The sequence below is a fragment of the Phaenicophaeus curvirostris genome, chromosome 4 (assembly GCF_032191515.1).
Source record: "Phaenicophaeus curvirostris isolate KB17595 chromosome 4, BPBGC_Pcur_1.0, whole genome shotgun sequence".
Lineage (NCBI taxonomy): Eukaryota > Metazoa > Chordata > Aves > Cuculiformes > Cuculidae > Phaenicophaeus > Phaenicophaeus curvirostris.
Genome location: NC_091395.1, coordinates 62,221,482 through 62,242,692, shown reverse-complemented (window position 1 = coordinate 62,242,692; position 21,211 = coordinate 62,221,482). Strand labels below are relative to the sequence as shown.

General features: G+C 39.6%; 2 protein-coding genes across 5 annotated transcripts in view; both read left to right on the top strand.

Moving 5' to 3' along the window:
- Positions 1-1,380, top strand: part of LOC138720242 (coiled-coil and C2 domain-containing protein 2A-like) — a 40,571-nt gene extending 39,191 nt beyond the window's left edge. For all 3 annotated transcript variants that reach the window (XM_069856272.1, XM_069856273.1, XM_069856271.1), the window contains one exon: positions 1,239-1,380. In XM_069856272.1, coding sequence (XP_069712373.1) covers positions 1,239-1,365 — 127 coding nt within the window. In that variant the 3' untranslated portion in view covers positions 1,366-1,380. The remainder of the gene's footprint in view (positions 1-1,238) is intronic.
- A 1,206-nt stretch (positions 1,381-2,586) lies between these two features.
- On the top strand, positions 2,587-20,050 carry CC2D2A (coiled-coil and C2 domain containing 2A). Of its 2 annotated transcripts, XM_069856289.1 has the most exons (12): positions 2,604-2,847; positions 2,954-3,050; positions 4,293-4,391; positions 7,553-7,729; positions 10,613-10,816; positions 11,233-11,322; positions 12,952-13,065; positions 14,537-14,671; positions 16,838-16,960; positions 17,312-17,370; positions 18,306-18,483; positions 19,136-20,048. In XM_069856289.1, the coding sequence occupies exons 1-12, from the start codon at positions 2,669-2,671 to the stop codon at positions 19,322-19,324; spliced, it is 1,644 nt and encodes a 547-aa protein (XP_069712390.1). In that variant the 5' UTR covers positions 2,604-2,668; the 3' UTR covers positions 19,325-20,048. The 2 variants fall into 2 exon arrangements, with proteins under 2 accessions (XP_069712391.1, XP_069712390.1); XM_069856290.1 differs by lacking the exon at positions 4,293-4,391 and having other exon boundaries at positions 2,587-2,847; positions 19,136-20,050.
- Positions 20,051-21,211: the final 1,161 nt, after the last annotated feature.

Here is a 21,211-nt window from a genome sequence, read left to right as displayed (position 1 = left end):
ACTGCATTCATCTGCTTGAGGAAGAAAACTATCTTTCAGGTATCTTTTCAGATAACTTACAGCTTTAACAACATTGTAACTATAGTAGGATGAATGGTACTTTATGCGTAACCTCCCAGTTATTCTCTGCGCCATTTTAATACAAAATACCTTAATTAAATACCAAAAATAAACATTAAAAAAATCCAGTTCTTCATTCCGGGATACTATATTTGCCTCTTGGGTGTAGCATCTTGGTCTCCTCCTTCATGAACTGTTTTTTTAAGTTAATGGACTGAGCCTAATTTGGCTCTGATTAATTTTAAAGGTGACCATTACCGTCGGGCACATTAAGGCAATGCCTGCATTCCGTGGTGCAGTGTAATGTAGAGGTACTGGAGTTCTGAACGGTCTGGTTCAGTTCTAGAAGCAGTGCGTTACTGCACTGTTATCTGTCTCTCCCAAAATAATACACCTTGCATTTCACTCTGAGGTATTTTCAGGCTGACCAATTAGTGCGCATACAGAATTTAGCATGTTCTGCTGTTCTCTCTCTTCACTATAATAAAGGTTCTCTTTCATTTTTGTAATTAAGTTCATACTGAAAAAAGCAGTTTGTATCAGAAACATGGAGAGAAAGGAAAGGATGCAAATTTTAATTCATTGTCAGTATTACAAAAATAACGAAAAACCCTCTCAGTCTTTTTTGGATAATATGATGTCTTATTTTGAGCTTTCTTCATGAATCGTTATTCTTTTATAATCTCTTCTGTGGTGTTATTACAAAAGAAGTTACGTGGAAAGACTATAAAAATAAAGAAATTAACATTTATTTTATTTCACTCATGGGTTGCTGATTGTGTAATATTCGTATGGGTTTAATTTTGCATAGAGGCCTTGCCTGAATACTCTTAAGTCTGCACTGGTTTTGCATTCTGTGAGGGTTCATCTCAGTGAACTGAAAAACCTGTAGCTCAAAGAAATTGTACAGGGGAGGCAAAAAAGAAAAAAATCTGGTGTTGATAAGCTCTTTAGAAAAGAAAGCGTCCAAGCACAAAACACACTTTTGCAGTGAGGCTTACAAGAGCTATACACTTGCCACCCCTTTCTGGCATTCTTTTCATGTTACTTGATCAAGTAGATATCTTTCCAAGGTTAAAGTCATAACATAAAAATATCAGAAGTATTTTCAGAATTCTGTACGGTTAATGCAGAATATGAGGGATTTGTATTTTTTGTTGTCTTGTTTCCTGTCAAAGCAAACTTCAACAACCGCCCAAACCTTCGAGGTCCTTCAATGAGATGCTTGCAGCCCCTATATCAGCTGATAGCCCAGATTGGGCATTCAACCAGGTATGTTACAGAATTAACACTTTCTTAACATGAAGATGTGAGCATTCCTCTTTTCCACAGACAGTGAAGTTTGCCAGCAGAAAGAGATCTTATTATTGAGGTTGGCTTCCCCACTCCTGTATCTCCACAAAGACAGGAAAGCTGCAAAAGGTTCAGAGAAGGGCAGTCAGGGTGTCAGAAATACAGAATGGATACTGAACAGTGGAAAATGGTAGGGCTTTTCAGCCAGAACGGCAGTCAACCACGCATGGGAGAGGAGGAATATGTTTGACAAGCACAAAATCATGTGTAATGTAGAGACTGTGGGTAGGGATTGACTGTTTACTGGCTATTTCGATACAAGGGTGAGGGATTGTCAAATGCAGCTGATAGAGTTTGGCTCCGAACAGTTGGAAGGTTCTGATTCTTTATACAGCAGTTAGTAGGTGCCCAGAGCAGCTGCTTACATGCATTATGGTATACAGAGGTTTGCTTGCGTTGAAGTGGGTAATGGACAAGTATTTGGAAGAGTGATCCATTGGGAGTTACTACATAGAAAAATCATTACAGGCGTAGGAAAGTCCTTCCTGTGAAAACAGCTGAAGCCTGGAAAAGTAATAGGAATAAATATCATAGGTGCCTGTTCTGTTCTTATTCTCCTGTATGTGTCATCTGGTGGCCATTGTTACAGCCTGAATTTTGGGCCTGGTTCACTCTTAGTCTAAACCAGCACAGCCATTCTTATGGCAGATACTGAAACTACGCTTATGTGTTATTGAGAACTAAATTGAGCATCCTGAATGAAGATGGTAGCCCTTCAGGGTTTTTTCCTGTTCTTCTTATGATTTTCCTTCAAAAATAGTATTTCTTGAAAGGTAGAAAAAGTTCTGCCATATGTATTTGACCATTAATGAAATACTCCAGTAAGGCATTTCTAATCACATTAGGGGTTTGTTGTGTCTAGTAGGAGTTGCTTATCTGTAGCAGAGGCCAGTTTTGGAGCAAGCAGGATTGTAGAATAGGGTTCTTGGATTACATACAGATCGGAGGATACGAGTGTGCTTTTTCCCACTGGTGTCTGGATCACATGTTTGGTTTTAGTTACCTTCTTGGATGAGATAGCCAGTAGCTTTCCCACTGTCAGGGGAAAATGTGGGTTTGCTTTTGTATATAAATAAGTCAAGTATTCTGAATACATGTAATCTTTTGGAAATGCTAACATACAAAATAGTTTTAAAAGCTTCAGAAATGATTAGAAGCCTGGGAAGGGCAATATTTAAGGTGTGTTAAATTTTCATCTGAGCTGCACCAACTTGATCTCAGAAAAGTATACGTTCATTTCTCTAAATATGTGAAAATGTGTCATGTGGTATTCTTATGGCCTTTTATGGAGTTCTATTTCATTTGTTTTGATCTATATTTACAGGTTTTAGTCCGTCCTTTTGTAGAAGTTTCTTTTCAGCGAACAGTCTGCCGGACAACAACAGCAGAGGGTCCAAACCCCAACTGGAATGAAGAACTTGAGCTTCCGTTTAGGTGTGGCAAAATGAAATCAGGTTATTTCTGAGTAATAATAATTTAATTTGAGCATGAAAATCTATTCAAATTTAAATCACATTTTTTGTTTATGTAACCTTTTCAGAGCTCCCAATGGTGACTACAGCACCCACAGTTTGCAGTCAGTGAAGGATGAGATCTTCATTAATGTTTTTGATGAAGTACTTCATGATGCTGCAGAAGTGAGTTCATAATTGAAGGACAGTGCACATTACAGAATATTATGATCTTTTTTAAGCTGACAGAACAAGACATTTCCGTGTTATAGCTTCCACACTCCTGTGCCTCCTTTTTCTCTATTTTGTCATTCCTTACAGTTTTATATCTTACTCAATAGTGCAAGTTTGTTAGAGAGAACAGACTTCACAGTGTTAACCTTTGTCAGCACAAATTAAGTTTGTAGTATATAATCTGCTGCTGGAGCTGAACACGTGTATGTAATCAGTTTTCCTGATATTTAGTGAAATTGGAGCTATTAAGTTGAGAGAAAACATATGAATTGTAATCTGAGTTCTATTTTTCTCAGGCTTCAAGATTTTTACTAAATTCCAGATTAATGATCCCAGTTCCTGTATCTTTTATTAACTATCTTTTTATGCTCTGTCTTACCCTGTTTTACAAGCTGTTTGGTGAAAACAAAACTTTTAGTTGTATATATTAATTTTTTTGGAATGAGAAAAATTGCAAGTACTAGTACCAAGAGATTTTTGTAAGTGCTCAGTGTTGGTGTAACTCCTTCGCTGTTGAAACCAGTAAAAGCTTTCCCAGTTGCCTCAGCATGCACAAAAATGCACTCAACATGGTTGAAAATGTAACCCAAAAATAAATAATGCACACATTTAACTGATAACAGAATTCTGTCCTCAAAACTGGAATGGAATTTGATGCAGCCGGAGGAAGAAAGGTACAGGCTTGAAACTTAGACATCACTCTAGCCTTTAGAGAATTTTTTTTAAGTAGCCAGTAGGCTGATCGTGCTAGATTTGGAAATCTCTGATAGGCAGTACACATGTAAACAGTGCTTTTATTCCACAAAATTTAGTTAGATTTTCATAGAAAAACCTTCAAAAAGCTTTTCTAAATACAAATAAAATATTTCATTGGAAGACCGTAGCTTAACTTAAATTGTCTGAGAAGGCTTTTGTGGGCTCCTCATCTGATTTTTAAGTTGTTCATCACAAGTTATACAGGAGTTGAACCCTGAAATGCCAGCCCGTTATATCATGAACCGTGGTGTTCTTGTATTTGTTCAGCATCTCACATGCTTGAAAGACATGCAGAGTAATCATTATCATACGAGTAACTGAACTTATAGTAAACTGTTCAAACAATACAGAATTTTTATTAATGCCTTGATTCAATTGTTGGTTGAATAAGAGGAGGTAAAGCTGTCTTACACTTTGTGTTGCGCAACTTTTTAATAGGATGATCCTGAAAGAGGAAGTGGAATCCGCACTCATGTTGAGAGGCACTGGCTGGGATGTGTTAAGATTCCTTTTACTACGATATATTTTCAAGCAAGGGTAAGTGTCAGTCACTTGGAGTAAATTTCTTAAAAAACAGAACTAGAGAATGGAAAGGAGCTGGTAGTGGAATGTTGGATTTACTGATGTTTTCTATACCTGTTGGTTTATTTTTATGGAAATGTTTGAAAATGTCTTTGAAGCTGCTATTTTTTGTCGAATTTGGTATTTGCAGTAAGTTCAAAATTTTGAAGGGAGCAGTGATAAACAAACATCCTTCTGCAACGACAGTGCAGCCTGGCTTCCCTCAGTAATGAAGTAAGAAATGCAAATTATTTAGATGGTTTTGTCAGATTTCTCACATTGCACAGCCTACATAGGTGAACTACAAATTCGAATATCACCTAGATAGGTGATAGGAAACTTGACCTATGTCGTCCTTTTTCACACTTTCTATCCATCACTACACTTTTGCTTGTGTCTCTTCCCCCTCCCTTTTTTCCGCCATTTTTAGAACTTTTCAAGAGATACTAACTGTTAGTTATGAGAGTAATAATAAAACATGCAGTTCTTCACTGGGGAAAGGCATAGTTTTTGTCCAGCTACCTGTCCTGGACTTAGGTTAAGAAAACTAATTTTTTTTTTTAAGAAACTAAGTCAGGAGTCCTAAGGAATTGTAATCTCGATGTAGAATTCCTGTTCTGCAGGACAGTTTTCATGCAAGATCAAGTCATCTTATCACAGAAATCTCAGTTTCTCACTTCATGAAGTTTCTGACATCCGTTACATGCCTAATGTCATCTTAATTTGCTCTGGCTATATGGTTCACTTCCCAGAACCTTAAGGATTTTAAGTCATACTGTGAGTCTCCTGGATTCTTTGAGTGGAGGATAAGTCTGTAGGATTCTCATTTAATTTAAGTGCAGTGCTTGGAGTTCAAAGTGGTTTTCTTGGTCTCTCCGTTTGCAAGGCATAATTTTCACAGGATTCAAGAAAGCATGGGGTTGATCCTTTTGATGGCTGAGAAATTTTGGACAGTGAATGCCTAACCAGTGCTAGTCCATTTGCTTCTGCTAGATCACTAATAATCTGCTGTATTCAACTTGGGAGGTTAATCAGTGAATTCAAGTGTCTGAGGGTTGCGGTGCCCATTGGAATGAAGCTTTCATTGACTTCGAAGTTGTAGGTAGTAAAAAGGTCTAGGCTCCTTTTCATGAGTCTTTTGGCCATCCTGTGCAGATGGTGTCATGTAATGTGACCACTGTTGTTAGAGGTCAACAAACAAGAAAGAGCAAAATTCTTTAGTCTATTTAGGAAAGTGTTCCATGCTAACTGCATGAAATTCATCTGAGAATTGTGTCTGCCTGCTGTCCTGAAAGACTTAATAGGCAGACTCAGACACACTGGGCCCCTCACCACAAGAAGGATATTGAGGCTCTGGAGCGAGTCCAGAGAAGAGCAACAAAGCTGGTGAGAGGTCTGGAGAACAAGTCTTACGAGGAGCGGCTGAGAGAGCTGGGGTTGTTTAGCCTGGAGAAGAGGAGGCTGAGGGGAGACCTCATTGCTCTCTATAACTACCCAAAAGGAGGTTGTAGAGAGGAGGGTGCTGGCCTCTTCTCCCAAGTGACGGGGGACAGGACAAGAGGGAATGGCCTCAAGCTCTGCCAGGGGAGATTTAGGCTGGACATTAGGAAAAAATTCTTCACAGAAAGGGTCATTGGGCACTGGCAGAGGCTGCCCAGGGAGGTGGTTGAGTCACCTTCCCTGGAGGTGTTTAAGGCACGGGTGGACGAGGTGCTAAGGGGCATGGTTTAGTGTTTGATAGGAATGGTTGGACTCGATGATCCGGTGGGTCTCTTCCAACCTGGTTATTCTATGATTCTATGATTTTACCAGACTGTCTGCAAATAATAGCAAAGGATACAACCTATTATCCATCTTTGAGGATTACCGATACTGATGTCAACTTCTCTTCATCATACTCCTTGTTGATCTATCAGTCTTTCTGTTGTAGAACCAGAGTAGGTCCAGGATTCTTGTCAGACTCACTCCAGGCTATCTTCAAGGAGGTGTTGCAGTTCATGATTCCCTAAGCACAGTGTAAGTGCCAGCATGAATCTTGCCAGCATGAATCTTGCCAGCATGAATCTTGCCAGCATGAATCTTGCCAGCATGAATCTTGCCAGCATGAATCTTGCCAGCATTCTTTTCATATGAACAGGATTTCTTACCAAATTTTAGAAAGCCTGATCGGTCCAGCGGTTAGATCAGTATGCATCTGGCCATTACATTTCAATAGCAGATGCAGCGTTTCTTCACTCTGTTCTACTCTACTGCAGCAGAAATTCTGTGTAATTTATTTAGAGTTTTCTCCTCATCAAAACTTAATTTTGTTCTTAAATGTTTAATGGACCAGCCCAGTGAATCGTGTGTTCATCTTCTCCATCCATTGAAATTGCCCTTCCTCATGGCAGTCATCTGAATTCTGTGCAAACCATGAGGTTAACTTTCTTGCTTTTCTCTTAAATCTGTGTACATCCAGTGTTGAGACTCACCTGAGCAAGCATGAGGTGTGCCATTTCTTGTTTGACAGGGCGGTTCAGAAAGACCTTACCTTCTGCTTGTGGTGGCAGAGGGAGGTGCCAAGGGCTGGTGAGTCTATCAGAGTGCTCTTCCATGCGGAAGGTGGCTGAATGAGCCCAGTTCCAGTTGCACTGAAGAAGCATCAGCAGCTTCTGTGTGGAAGGGATCAAACTGTGAGATGCTGGAACATCCTTCCCACATCACTCGGGCACAGGCAAAGGCCTGTTGGAGTGATGCTGCCTTCAGAATTGTAGTCCTGCAACCTGTATTTTGCCATTTTGTCATTTTTCTAGGTAAACGGTGCCATGTGAAGATTGCTGTTTGAAAGAGAAACAGTGAAAGTCTAGCACTCTTTCTTTCTCTAAGAACTAGTGTGCATGATTTCCTTTACATTAAATATTTGTGTTCATAATATGCAGGAGAGGATGAAATCCAATTCTAATTAATACATTTAACAATGAGATGTCTCATCTTTTCCCCATGGTGGATATGTCTCATTCTCATTTTATTGTTTTTTTATTCAAAGTAATGAAGAAATCAAAGTAATAAAATATTTGCATACAAGTAGTGAATGTATTTGAGAAGGAAGTTTTGCTTTTTTGTTTGTAATAAGAAGTATTTCTCTGACTATGTTTTAGATTGATGGTACATTTAAGGTGAATATTCCTCCAGTCCTCCTTGGCTACAGTAAAGAAAAGAACCTGGGAATCGAGAGAGGTTATGATTCTGTGCGAAATCTGAGTGAGGGTACATATATAACACTGTTTATTACAATTGAACCACAGCTCATTCCTGGAGAGTCAATCAGAGAAAAGGTAACTAATCAATAAGTCATCATATTCTTGCTTTTTGTTTCCAGTGGTGCTGTTCTTGAGATGCATATAACTAGGTATGCTGCATGTACCACAGAACCCAAATAAAGTATGGGAAGACATTAATCCAAATTCTGAGTGTTCTACTTCAGATTTCTTAGCTGAGTTCAATTTAATTGGTTGCGCCGTTAAGTTAGGTGGACGCTTAGTGCATGAGAAATAAGTCTCTGGTTCCAGTTTAATATAAAGCAAATTTGCATTCATTATCTGTGAGTATGTAATTTTCCCATTTAGTTCTGTAAACAATAAAGTATTCATGTGAATATTTGTGAACAGTGGACAAAAAGGAGGTGGCAGGTGAAAACATAATATTTTCTTGCTTCTGTGTTTATACACTTCAGATACAGCATCTGTTATTTATGGCTTCATGCATGCCTCCAGATCTTGAAGATAATTATTTCTGAACAGCAGCTGTCATTTTTCAGTTATTTTACTAAACCAGAAGTGCTTCACTCTAACAACAATATGTAATTAAAACGTATACTCTGGTTGCTATTTGATGTAACATTATGCAGTGATTTGGAGATGAATTCAGCAAGGATGTATGTTTTTTCATGCACATACAGCAGTTTGTTCTTTTCAAATTCAGTGCTACGCTGGCTGTTTATTAGAGACAAACAGGAACAGGAGAGACAGGTCTATTGTGATGTAATTTTTTCAGAGTAAATATAACATTGTATGCTGCATTCTAAAAACTGTTTTTCCTGTTAAACTGTGGTCTTGGAAATAAGATCTGTTTAAGTTGCCAGAAGGTACTACATGTCAAAGCTTCTCACAAGGAGTCACGGTGAGAAGACAAGAGGCGTTGGGTACAGGTTGCATGGAGAGAGGTTTTATCCTGATATAAGAAAGACATTTTTTACAGCGAGAGCAATCATTCACTCCCCAGGGACATGGCAGAGCCCTTACCACTGCAGTTTTTTAAGATGTGATTGGACAGGGTGCCAGATAATCATATCTGGGCTGCTTTGTGATTCTGTCAAATCTAAACTGTACCAAAGCCAGTATGCATTGTCACTGAAGCACATTCAAAATAAAACCAGGAATAGGGAAAACGTTGCTGAAGTAAGAAAACTACGGTACATAAGATCTGGTATCTATAATTGGAAGAACAGTGGAAAAACAGTTGTGTTTAATAAATCAGTAGGGGGTTTGTCAGGTTTTTGTTTAGATTTTGCACTAGAGATTTTTTTTTTAATCTCATAAAAATTTTACTTAGCAGCAGATGATTTGTTTACCTTGAATAACCCCAAAAGTTATTTCTTTAGCAAATATTGTACAGGACATTTCAAATAATCCATTTTTTCCAAAGCAGTATAAATAGAAAACAATAAAATATAATTTCATGTTAGAGGAATCTCAGTAAAGTAGGACAAAATTCGTTAAGAGGCTGTTCTGTTTTAGGTATATGTATCTAATGAAATCTTTATGTAATAACACTACTAAAGTGATGTGTGCGTGTATTCCAACTGTGACTGAAAAAGTAATTATTCTGTGCTGCACCTCCCCAAATGTAACATATATACCTATTATAAAATGACAAAACCTGACTAAATATTTTTGATGTCCTTTGTTCCTATTCCTAACCACTCCTTCTGTAGTTAAGTCATTTTAAATACTACTGTAGTGTTCTAGGATACTAACCTTAATTTTAATTTCATTTTACAATACATTTTTGTTTCTTTACCTATGTTTTCCTCTCGTTCTTGCTGTCCTTCCTGAATCTCTGTGTAGATGAATGAAATGCTTAAGAAGGTACATTATTACTAAATTAAATTAGTTGAGAGATTCCTGTTGTTTGCTGTTTAAGATTTAGCTTGTGTTTGTGCCATTCAGCAATCTTTTTGCACTTTGCATTGCTTGGCTCTGGCATAGTAGTTGTTTATTTGTCGGTAATATTTGCAGTGAATTACTACCTTTAAATTTACAAAGTGCCAGAGGCTGTGTATTTCAGCTGTTAATTATGGTTGAGAAGGATCACCACTGTGTACCTTCTCTGCTAACTCGGAGGTTTAGCTGCAGCATCCTGCCCAGATATTTCACCTCCAGTTAGTTTGGGAAGGGTAACGAGCAAGAAAAAGTGGCTTATTTTGAACAAAAATATTATGAAGGATGAACTGCTATTCTGAGCACCTCTAGAAATACAGAAGGGATTCTAAGTAGATGGGAGAAACTGGTTTGGGTGATCCTGAGACTTTTAAAGGTGATCTTAGGTGATGTATGAGCAAATAATTGTTATTCTTATATAATTATTATGTGCTTTGAGTCACAGATTTACTGCTGCAAAATCTCATCTTAAAGCATTAAAGTTGCAGATAAGTCTGAGTTATACGCATTTATCTATAAATTACTCAGACCTTCTGTGCAAATATTTTGGCTTTGTGCAGGGTTGTCGCAGTGTTATTTATATAAAAATTACTGTGAATTTATGCATAACCTTAATTGTGGTTTTAATGTAGAGTGATGTGAATGGCATGTAGGATTAGTACCTGACCATAATTGTTTACCCTTGAATTAATATGTGGTGTTACATACTCATCTCTGCAAGTTTACTTGGCTATAACTTTCACTACATTTTCACTGCTTTAATAAAGCCAGCTATAGGTGCAGGTCATGACGTGCATTCATAAGTAAATGCAAATTACCTAATTTTCCATTACCTTTCTTATGTGTCAGTGAGCTAATGTATATCCTACAAGAAAACTTCAAAATGCTATTACAAAACAATTTTATGCTCCTGTAAATTGAGAAATAAGGCTAGTAAAGACTTAAACCCAAATTATAAATAAAATAACTTTGTATAAATTCTCCTGTCTTTTGAAAAAGTTCGATACCCAGGAAGATGAGAAATTGCTCCAGGCAGCAGAAAAGTATGAAGCTGAATGTACATCAAAGGTTCCAAGCCGCCAGTGCCTAACAACTGTAATTGACCTCAATGGCAAAACAGTTTTTATTACCAGATATATCAAACCTCTGAATCCTCCACAGGAACTTCTTGATGCCGCCCCAGATAGTTCTCAGACAGCAGCAGTAAGTAGTGAAGTTTCTGGGATATAGGCTTCAGAATGTCTGTGTTTGCATGAGCTCAGCATATAACGTTTGCTGTATATCTGTGCTTTTCGTAAAGGAAAAACTAGAGATATAAAATAAGGTAATGTGATACGCAGTGAGTCTGTCCTTTTTGATGCTGGAGAAGGATACTTATTTTCTCTGGAAAAAAACAGGTATATTGTCTATTAAAAGACAAAGAATTATTCCCAAATCATATCATTCTTTGACAGAAGTTCTAAAATGAGCTAGCTGCTACTGTAATGAAGTTAGTCAATGTTTTGTCATTGATACCTGTGGAAACAGCACTATGCTTCACAGCTGGTGTAACAATAATGTTGTTAGATACCTGTGTCGTGAATTGAAGGGGTGACTTGCTCTGTTTTGTTTTCTTGCAGGAATTGGTGGCTCGATACGTTGCTTTGATACCTTTTTTGCCAGATACTGTGTCATTTGCTGGAATTTGTGATTTATGGAGTACATCAGATGTAAGTAATGCATTAAACAAGTTCTTTATCCTCTGGAATGTGATGTAACATCCTAGCGGCCCCTGCTTTCAGGAGGAGATTGTATCAGATGAGCTTTTGAGGTCCCTTCAAACCTAAATTATTTGGCGATTCTATTACTGTGAGGATTATTTTTCTTTATAACCTATTTTTTCAAAGACCAAAGCTTGAGAAAAGTTGCTCATCTTGATATGATCCAAAATTGTTATATTTCATAGAATCATAGAACGGTTTGGGTTGGAAGAGACCTTAAAGATCATCCAGTTCCAACCCCCCTGCCATGGGCAGGGACGTCCCCTGCTGGATTGCCCTGCCCAAGGCCCCATCCAGCCTGGCCTTGAACACCTCCAGGGATGGGGCAGCCACAGCTTCCCTGGGCAACCTGTGCCAGTGTTACACAGATTGCTTAGTGCTTTGAACTTTTCCTGGTTTTCTTGGTAATAAACCAATCCAAAATGGGTTTAAAACTAGACTTAAATCTGATCATTGTAGTTCCAGGAAACTACAGAAGAAGCACTGCTTGTAATGTCAGCAATAATAGGATATTTCACAGAATTGTTTAGGTTGGAAAAGTCCCGGCTGTAAACCTAACACTGCCCTGTCCACCACTAAACCATTTCCCTAAGCACCATATCTACATCTACCTAAATACCTCCAGGGGTGGTGACTTAACCACTTCCCTGTGCAGCCTGTTCCAATGCTTGACAACCCTTTCCATGAAGAAATTCTCCTAATATCCAGTCTAAACTGTCCCTGGCTCAACTTGAGGCCATTTCCTCTCATTCTGTCACTTGTTACTTGAGAGAAGAGACCAATACCCACCTCGCTACAGCCCCCTTTCAGATAGTTGTAAAAAGCAGCAAAGGTCTCCCCTCCGCCTCCTCCAGACTAAAGAACACCAGTTCCCTCAGCCACTCCTCATAAGACTTGTTCTCTAGACCCTTCACCAGCTTCACTGCCCTTCTCTGGACACACTCCAGTGCTCCACTGTCCTTCTTGTACTGAGGGGCCCAAACCTGAACACAGCACTCAAGGTGCAGCCTCCCAAGCTCAGAGTACAGGGGCACAATCACTTCCCTACTCCTGCTGGCCACACAGTTTCTGACAAAAGCCAGGATGCTCTTGGCCTTCTTGGCCACCTGTGCGCACTGTGGGCTCATGTTCAGCCAGCAGTTGATGAGCAACCCCAGGTTCTTTTGCACCAGTCAGCTTCTCAGCCATTCATCGCCAAGCCTGCCGTGTTGCATTGGGATTGTTGTGACCCAAGTGCAGGACCCAGCACTTGACCTTGTTGAACCCTATACAGTTGTCCTTGGTCCATCGATCCAGCAAATATTCAGCCTCTCTCTCACGTACAAATAATCTGTCAACTCAAAAGACAAAGACCTTAGAGCTTGTGGTAAAGTCTCAGATCTGCATCATGGATTTTCACAGCATTCACTCTTTGTCCTGCATGTTGAAACAGTGCCCAGTAAACAATAAAGATCAGTTGCAAAGATCTGGGAGGACTCTTGCTTCATAAGCATTAAGAAATATTATTAAAAGTTCTAAGTTGAAAACACGTTGATAACTGCATAGAAAGATATTCTTTTTTTTTTGTATCTCAATTAGCAATTTCTTTATCTCCTGGCGGGAGATGAGGAAGAACACGCTGTGCTCTTGTGTAATTATTTTCTCGGTATGGGAAAGAAAGCCTGGCTTATCATTGGAAATGCTATTCCTGAGGTAAAAGTATTTTTTCAATTGGTTTGAATATTAACTTTTATTCTGTGAAGTCTGTTTCTCACCAATGGACAGAAATGTTACTTGCTGGCATGTTTTTCCAGGAAGTTATCTAAACAGTGATGCTGCAGGAACTTGACGTTTTTCAGAGAGCAAAAAATATAAGTTGAAAGTATATCTTAGTATAAGTATTCTCTGTTTTGTTTTTTTTCTGGACCTGTGCTTCCACATTTAATCTTGTAGTAGCTGTCATCCTCGTAGTGCATTACTAAGCATCGGTAAACCTCCATTGGACTTTAGCCTGTATAAGTGGTGTGTCCGGGACAAAGGGAATGGAGGCAGCCCATTCAGCTTCTCAGCTGGAAAACCATAACCTGTGACAGAGTTGAGGTGGGACTGGGTAAAGGTGGAGAAGTGGCCAGAGAAGGTTAGGGGCTTGCAGGGATTCTTACTGGTATGTAGTTCTCTCTCCAGCTGATGGCAAAACTGCAGCAAGAGCAATAATAGATCTGCTTGGGCTCAACAATAATATCTTCATCTGCCTTCTGGCAGGTTAGGCAGTCGGCTTTGCCTTGGGTGCCGTGTGCCCTGTCATAGCTGGAGCCTCCTGTGGTAGCAGCCTGGCTCAGGCTGGCTAAGAACTAAAACATTTAGATTTTCTTGCCCATTAGAGATACGTTTGTTCTCAGGGAAGCACTCAGATTTCCAAGTATACAGTACTGCCTTTTTCAAAGGGATGGTAAGACTGTACTGTAAATTTCCACTATTTTGCTGAACAGAATTTTGGTAACGTGTTTCTTCAGCACGTTCTGAGATCTGTAGTGGCAGGAACAGGTACTTGGGTACGTTCCTTCTGTTGCAGATCTGATGGAGATGGTAATCCTTAATAAAGCATTCAGCTTATGCATCCTGTAAGGAGAGGTATAATTCCAGGTATTTCAAGGTACCTGGAAAATGTGAGAGAAGATGACAAGAAAACAGAAGAGCAGTCTAGGGATTCCTGGTAGAGAATATAAAAAGGTAGCTGGTAAATGCCTTATGTGCTCGTATGAGGGAAGGCTGCTGGATGAAGCATGAAGTGTGCTGCCTAGGCAGCAGCCCTTCAGCTTGGAGATTGTGCACTGATGGGCATACCCAAGTAGGACATGTTGAGATTTAAGTGGCATGCATTAAATATTCCTCTATATGGAATTTCACATCAGTTCACAGCTGAACAAAGACAACTTTTAGAATCTATATTTTGAGAACGGCTTGGGGCTGTGTACGTGTAAAATTTCTCGGCCACGTGAGACATGGAAAACACATTATTTTGTGTTAGTTGGATGAATTGTAATGAACCTGTAAATTCTTCCAACCAATTTGCCCTAAAAAATACTGTTAATAGTAAAAATAAAATACTCCAAGCAATACAAAGCATATTGTCTATGTAGCCAGTTCTAAAATGTCTTTCTCAGACTTATTTTTTTCTTCCTAGGGACCAACTGCATATGTATTAACTTTGGAACAAAGTCAGTATGTAATTTGGAATCCCAGTACTGGATGTTTTTATGGGCAGTGTGATACTTTCTGCCCTTTACAAAACGTGCATTGTCTGATCAGCTGTGATAATGTAAGTGTACCCAGTCTTGTCACTTTTCTGTACATATAAGAGCTGATAACTTCATGTTTTTCTTCACCTTATACATTTATTCATCAATGTAACTATATTTATGCTATCATATTGTTAGTGAATTTATTCAATCTTTAGCATCTTTTTCAGCTACTTTAAATAAGAAAATTTTTTTAATCAGTAGTTAGGTGGATCATGACACCCATGCATAACATTTTTGTTACTGAGTTTTACTTATGTATTTTCCATAGTCTAAGGATATAAGTTTACAACTGCTTAGCTGAGAAGTAGTAATTCAGCAAATTTAATAGGTTGCAGGTAAAATGTAACTGAGAGATGAAAAATAAAGCATATTTGAAATAGTCAGATGAATTACATATATAACAGCAGGCACAGCCCTGAATGGTCCAATGTGCAAAACAAGAAGCTGGCATTACGAAGCACAAAAACTTTTGCCTGGCATCAAGTCCCCTGTTCATTTGCTGTAAAACCAAGTAATGCTAGTGCCTGTTCACAATAGATTATTCATTGTGTGGCTGGAAACCCTAAGAACTAGCAGTCGGGGAGAGAGAAGACATCGTAAGGGCTGCGCAGCTCAGGGCAGGTGAACTAAAGGCCACAGTGTGGGGCAGAGCTGAGCTTGTGGCAGGAGGGACAGAAAGGCTGGGCAGCTCCCTGCCAGCTGAATGCCCTCCCTTGGCTAGAGGCCAACGCTTAGAGCTTCTGGGGACAGAAACAGGGACACGATAACCAGACAGAGAGGTGTGAAAGCCTGAAACTGAGGAAACAGACGGTGTGTTTAAAAAAGGTTTGGTTTCAGAGTTTGTTCCTTGGTTTTTTTTGAACTGCTATAAGGAAACAGTGAGTCAAGTTTCTGTTGTGCACTGAAATATAGCAAACATTTGCTTTTATTTTCTGTTATTGAAAACATACCTGGAGAAGTTGTTCTAAGTGTCGTGTGTTATAAATTCTGAGGTTTTATTGTAAACACAAAACTTGGGATAAGAATTTAATATTCTAAGGCATATTTTTTTTGAAAGTGTCAGTTCCGCCTTTCACTCTGAGGAGTGGTTGAATCTATTTGGTGTTTTGGTTTTTTTCTTTTTGAAGTAGTACTTAACCTACAGTTTAGAAAAATGTAACTTATTTGTTAATTGCTAGAAGAAGCAACTAAGGACTTCAGCAGCAACAACCTACTGGGTTAACCCTGAACTCCAGAGCGCAATAACATCTTTCAGGGCAACTAACTGCAGTCGACCCGTGGCTTCGAGCAGGTGGGCTGCCAGCAGAGCAACCCCACTTCATTGCCAACAGGGGAGGGAGAAGCAATGCTGTCATAGAGCCTGTACACAGAACCACCAGTTACAAACAGTTACATGTTAATTAGAACACTGACATATTAATTGTCAGTACATCTTTCAGCCTTAGTAGTAGTTATTTAAAGGTTGCTTTGAACAAGAAGTCTACAATGCTTCCACGCTTTGAACTAGGCTCAAACATACGGCCACACTGAGTATCTATAAGAAGTGGAGTGCAAGACACAGGTTTCCCTTGGTGATAAAAATATACACAAGAGCTTTGTGTGTGCAATATCTAGTTATATTCTGTGTCATAAGCTTGAAATAGTACTGGTGCTGGGGTGCAGCAAGCCACAAGGTATCACAGCCACAGCTGCTCTGCTGGGCCTCGGGAAGAATTTCATCAGACTGTGGAAGAGACTTGCATAGCAATCCAGAGGGGTGGAAAGCAGCTCAGGACAGCAGCAGAAGCTCTGGAGTACACTGTAATCCAGCACCGTGCAATGCGGAAGGGATGGTAAAGGCAGAAAGCTTCTGAAAGTATAAAAACTGCCACGGTGCAATAGGTGAGCTGTTGGAAAGGAAATACTGGAGAAAACAAGGATTCAGCAGGAAGAGCTGCCAACTGCAGGCAGCAGTTCTGTTCATCGAGTCTCAGTGCACACTTAGCACCATCCCTTTTGATTCAAGACTGCAAAAGTTGCACCTCAGATGTAACAATGCACGATTGCCCTGTTTTGTATGACCTCACGCTGATAACTGTTATAAGTGGTCAAAATTGTATAGTATTTTATTGCCATGTAGGCAGAATGTGTTCTATAGTTGTGATTATATGCTGAAAAGTTAAAACAAACTCGCTTTCTTGTAGATTTGGTTTAACATGCAAGAATATGATTCCCCGGTAAGGATAAATTTTGATATCAGCAAAACAAAACTTTGGAAGCCTTTCTTTTCAAGAAGCTTGACATACCCTGGTCTCTCCAGCATTCAGGTATTATCATATCTATTACCAACTTCATTTGAGGGGCTGAGACATCAGACACTTATATAAAGAAAGTGACACTAAGTTCTTAGACTTGTAGGGTTAAATATATTTTATGTAATGGCATGGGGTTTTAAAAATAATTTCCCAGGCATTCCTTAAGAAATGAAAGCAGGAATATGGCAAAGTATTTGGTTTTATACAGAATGAATACATGTCTGTTGCCCTCAAAATACCTATGTTAGATCTCGAGACAAAAAACAAATGCGCTACCATTAAAGCAGTAACTCCTGGAGTTATGCTGCTGTATAGCTAGAGGAGATTGTGCTTTTTATATTTAAACTTTTTGTTTATTGCTAGCCTGAAGAATTAGTTTATCAGCACTCGGACAAGGCTGCTGCGTTGGAACTACAGAGCAGGTAATTCTACCTCCAAAACGAATGCTGTCAGTGCTGAGCACTAGAGGTGGAGTATCTTGTTACATAGGTTCTAAAAACCTGCTTCTAATGCTAAGAATTGAGGATGGCCTGAAAAAAAAAAAAAAATAATCAGAAGGTGTAGTTCACAGGACTCTTACAAATTCACTATTGGAGATTACCAGAAACAAAGAATTGATCAAGTATTGCTCTACCGTTTTTGTAATAAGCAAAATGTTGTAGAGGGCTGAGAGGAGAGCATATAAACTAAAAAAGGGTTGCAAGCCCCAGGCCTCCTGTTACATTAGGGAACGTGCAGGCACCACAGAGCTGTGCTGGCATCGCTTTTCTGGGCTTTTAGGTAGCAGTAAATTTAACAGAGATCATTTATGTTCCCCATAATCTGTACTAAGTTTGTCAAGGGGGATCAGTTCAAGTGTCCAGTAAACACTGGATTTCTAATAATTACAGAATCACACAGAATCACAGAATAACCAGGTTGGAAGAGACCCACCGGATCACCGAGTCCAACCGTTCCTACCAAACACTAAACCATATCCCTCAGCACCTCGTCCACCCGTGCCTTAAACACCTCCAGGGAAGGTGACTCAACCACCTCCCTGGGCAGCCTGTTCCAGTGCCCAATGACCCTTTCTGTAAAGAATTTTTTCCTAACGTCTAGCCTAAACCTCCCCTGTCGGAGCTTGAGGCCATTCCCTCTTGTCCTGTCCCCTGTCACTTGGGAGAAGAGGCCAGCTCCCTCCTCTCTACAAGGTCCCTTCAGGTAGTTGTAGAGAGCAATGAGGTCACCCCTCAGCCTCCTCTTCTCCAGGCTAAACAAGCCCAGCTCTCTCAGCCGCTCCTCATAAGGCCTGTTCTCCAGCCCTTTCACCAGCTGGAATTAGTGAAAATACACCAATTAGTGTATTTTATTGCAGGATTGAAAAAATATTAAAAGACAAGATTATGGAATGGAGACCAAGGCATCTAACTCGTTGGAACAGATACTGCACCTCTACCCTACGTAACTTCCTGCCGCTGTTAGAACAAAACCAAGGCAAAGACGTAGAAGATGATCACCAGGCAGAGCTGCAAAAACAACTGGGAGATTACAGGGTAGAGTTGTGAACGTGTATGGCTTGTACAGGGAAGCAGAAAGATGTTGAAAATAAGCATTTTCTGTTAAGAATGTAAAGATACACTTCTTTAAAGATAGAAGAAAATTTATTTATTTGCTGTAGCCACTGCTGTGCCTACGCATTCTTCCTCCAGGCTGTTCTAAAGGTTAGGTCCTTCTGTTCCACATGGAAAACAGAGGTGGTAACAATACTGTACACAACTCTGACACTTCTTAAAATGAGTCTTCAGTTCTTGTTGCACCTGGAAAGTATTACAGGCAGATGTTTGCCTCCTCAAATCCCAGTCAGTGCAGACAGAATTCATTCTAACCAGTTAAGAGACAGAAAAGCAAAGTTTTGTTGTGTGTGTTCAATAATGTAACTTTATTCTAGTGGATTTCTAAACATCTTCACTTTAGTCTGGGTAAAGTTCAAAGAGGAAAAATGGCAGAAGCTTGCCTGGAGTAAATGAAATGGGGAGGTGGTATGAAAATACAAAATGGGCTTTTTTATTGCATCTTCTCAGGCCAGCAACAGAACAGACATTTACATGCACAGTAAAACAGATTTTTTGAACTACGTACTTATTTATTCAGGTGCCTTTACCTTTTCTTCTTACCTTATATGTTTTTTTCTTTTCTTTCTCCCAGGTCTCTGGATTTCCTATTCATATGCCATTTTCTGAAGTCAGACCTTTAATAGAAGCCATACACAGCACTGGGGTTCATACTATTGATGTTCCCAATGTTGAATTTGCTCTAGCTGTGTATGTTCATGCTTACCCCCAAAATGTTCTCTCTGTGTGGATTTATGTTGCTTCACTTGTTCGAAGTAGGTAGCACGGACCAGAACACCTCAAGAAGTTGCCTACGTAGGAGTAAACATAACAGATTTCTCACAGTGCTGGTTTGAGCTATCCCCAGTGTTTTAAAAATAGAGTGAGAACCTAATTTTTAGTAGCTACAAACACAGGCTTTATTCACCCTACAACCACTTATTACAGCTAAGGAAGAGACTCACAGCTTAAAATTCCAGTACTAATAGGTGATATTTATACAGTGTTTTAGATATTTTTACACTCTTAAAGCCTTACACGTGCCCACATAAAGTGACATTGCACAGTAAAATGGTAGTTCGGCTACCTTATTTTTAGGTGAAACTTGGTTCCTGGAATCATACCTTAAAGACTGTTTTTAGCTTGTTGGTTTATTTTATCTACCAACTTCTTCCTCTTGAAAGACACCGTCATTCACTTACAGTACAAACAGTTACAGTTTCCTAGTGTTCCCTAAATGAAGAGCAGGACTGTTTACCCATGAATAAATTTCATGCAGCAAGGAGGCTTCAGTGAAGGCCGTACTGCAGTTTATAAGAGGCTACTTCATACTTAGCGTCTCTCTAATACCAGCACCACTTAGAGGTGTCAGTCGACATTTTCTTTACAAGTTAAAACATTTAATAAATATTTACACCAAAAACCAAGTGGAAGCTCATTCATTTTATACAAGTATTTTATTGAATTACTTTGAAGTCTGAGATCCTTATCTGCAAGTTACTCTAGTAAAAGATTATTTTACTAAAAACTAAGCTTGCTTATTTGTGTGTAAGTAGTGGTGTTGATGGTTAACGTTGATATAATTAGGTATATGCTTTTTCTCCAGTTACCGTCCCTAGCAGACTCTTCAAGTGAAAATGAGGGTGGGTTGAGCTAGGAAAGATGCTCATCAAAACCTGTCAAGTTAAGGTTGTTCTTGAGCTCAATTCCAAACCAGACTCAATCCATCTAATGGGCAAAATCTTTCGTTTAGAGCCTATGGTTGCCACAGGTTCCCTCTATAAACCTCTAGCAGAAAGGGGCAAGCTACATTGTCATCATGCGATGCTTCGCTGGACAACACTGATAACATCTCCCAGATTTAGTCCAACTCTCCTTCAGAGAAGGGCGAAGAAACATGATGTAAGCAAACAGAATTTTCTGCAGCTGATTCAGCCCTCAGCTGTGTCTCTACCACTCTGCACACAAACCACCACCTATCAGCAAGGAGAAGGGCCTTCCCAGCCTCAGAAATGAGTTCTGGAACACAGATGCAAGAACACCCACCAGGTACCTCCTGACTCTCATCTTGCCTCAGTCAGCATCACACAAATGGCCACAGATCAACTGTAACCTTCAAGCAGCAAAGTGAATTTAATGCAGCTTAATTGCAGAAACATTTAAAGGAATAAAGGTGTCCTTTTGTATCTCTTCTATGGGCTTCGGCTGAGCGCTGTGCCTTGTGCCTGTAGCCCACAGTGACCTGAACAGCCAACTCTGCACCAGCTCCACGTTCACCGCTACTTTTCCTGCCTTATTGCACTTCAGTATTTGTGGGAACAAAGTGGTATCAAAACTTGCAGTTTGTTGTAATCAACAGCAATGCCTGCAAGTTGACTTCCCAGACACCAAAATCTTTAAAATTACATATGTCACCATGACTGCCATCCTGAAACAATACTACTCAGAAGAATTTCATCAGTAGAACACAAAACCAACCAGTTTGGCATACTGTCAGCCTTCAAAATTAGGCAAGATGGGAAAAAACAACCTGTTTGCCTCCTACAAAGCTGGCTGCTACCTACCCTCACTCTTGGCCAAGAGAAAAACAACTGCAACTGAGCAGGTGGCCATTAAAGCCGGTTACAGCACTTGCTTCCTTTTGCAACAGACTCTTCTCCACACGCTCCCC

Bases quoted from the DNA above. Each gene is read 5' to 3' on its own strand.
- CC2D2A (XM_069856289.1), top strand. From the start codon at position 2,669: ATGTGTCATGTGGTATTCTTATGGCCTTTTATGGAGTTCTATTTCATT. The intron at 3,051-4,292 runs GTGAGTTCATAA...ACTTTTTAATAG, and splicing joins TACTTCATGATGCTGCAGAA to GATGATCCTGAAAGAGGAAG. The intron at 11,323-12,951 runs GTAAGTAATGCA...TATCTCAATTAG, and splicing joins ATTTATGGAGTACATCAGAT to CAATTTCTTTATCTCCTGGC.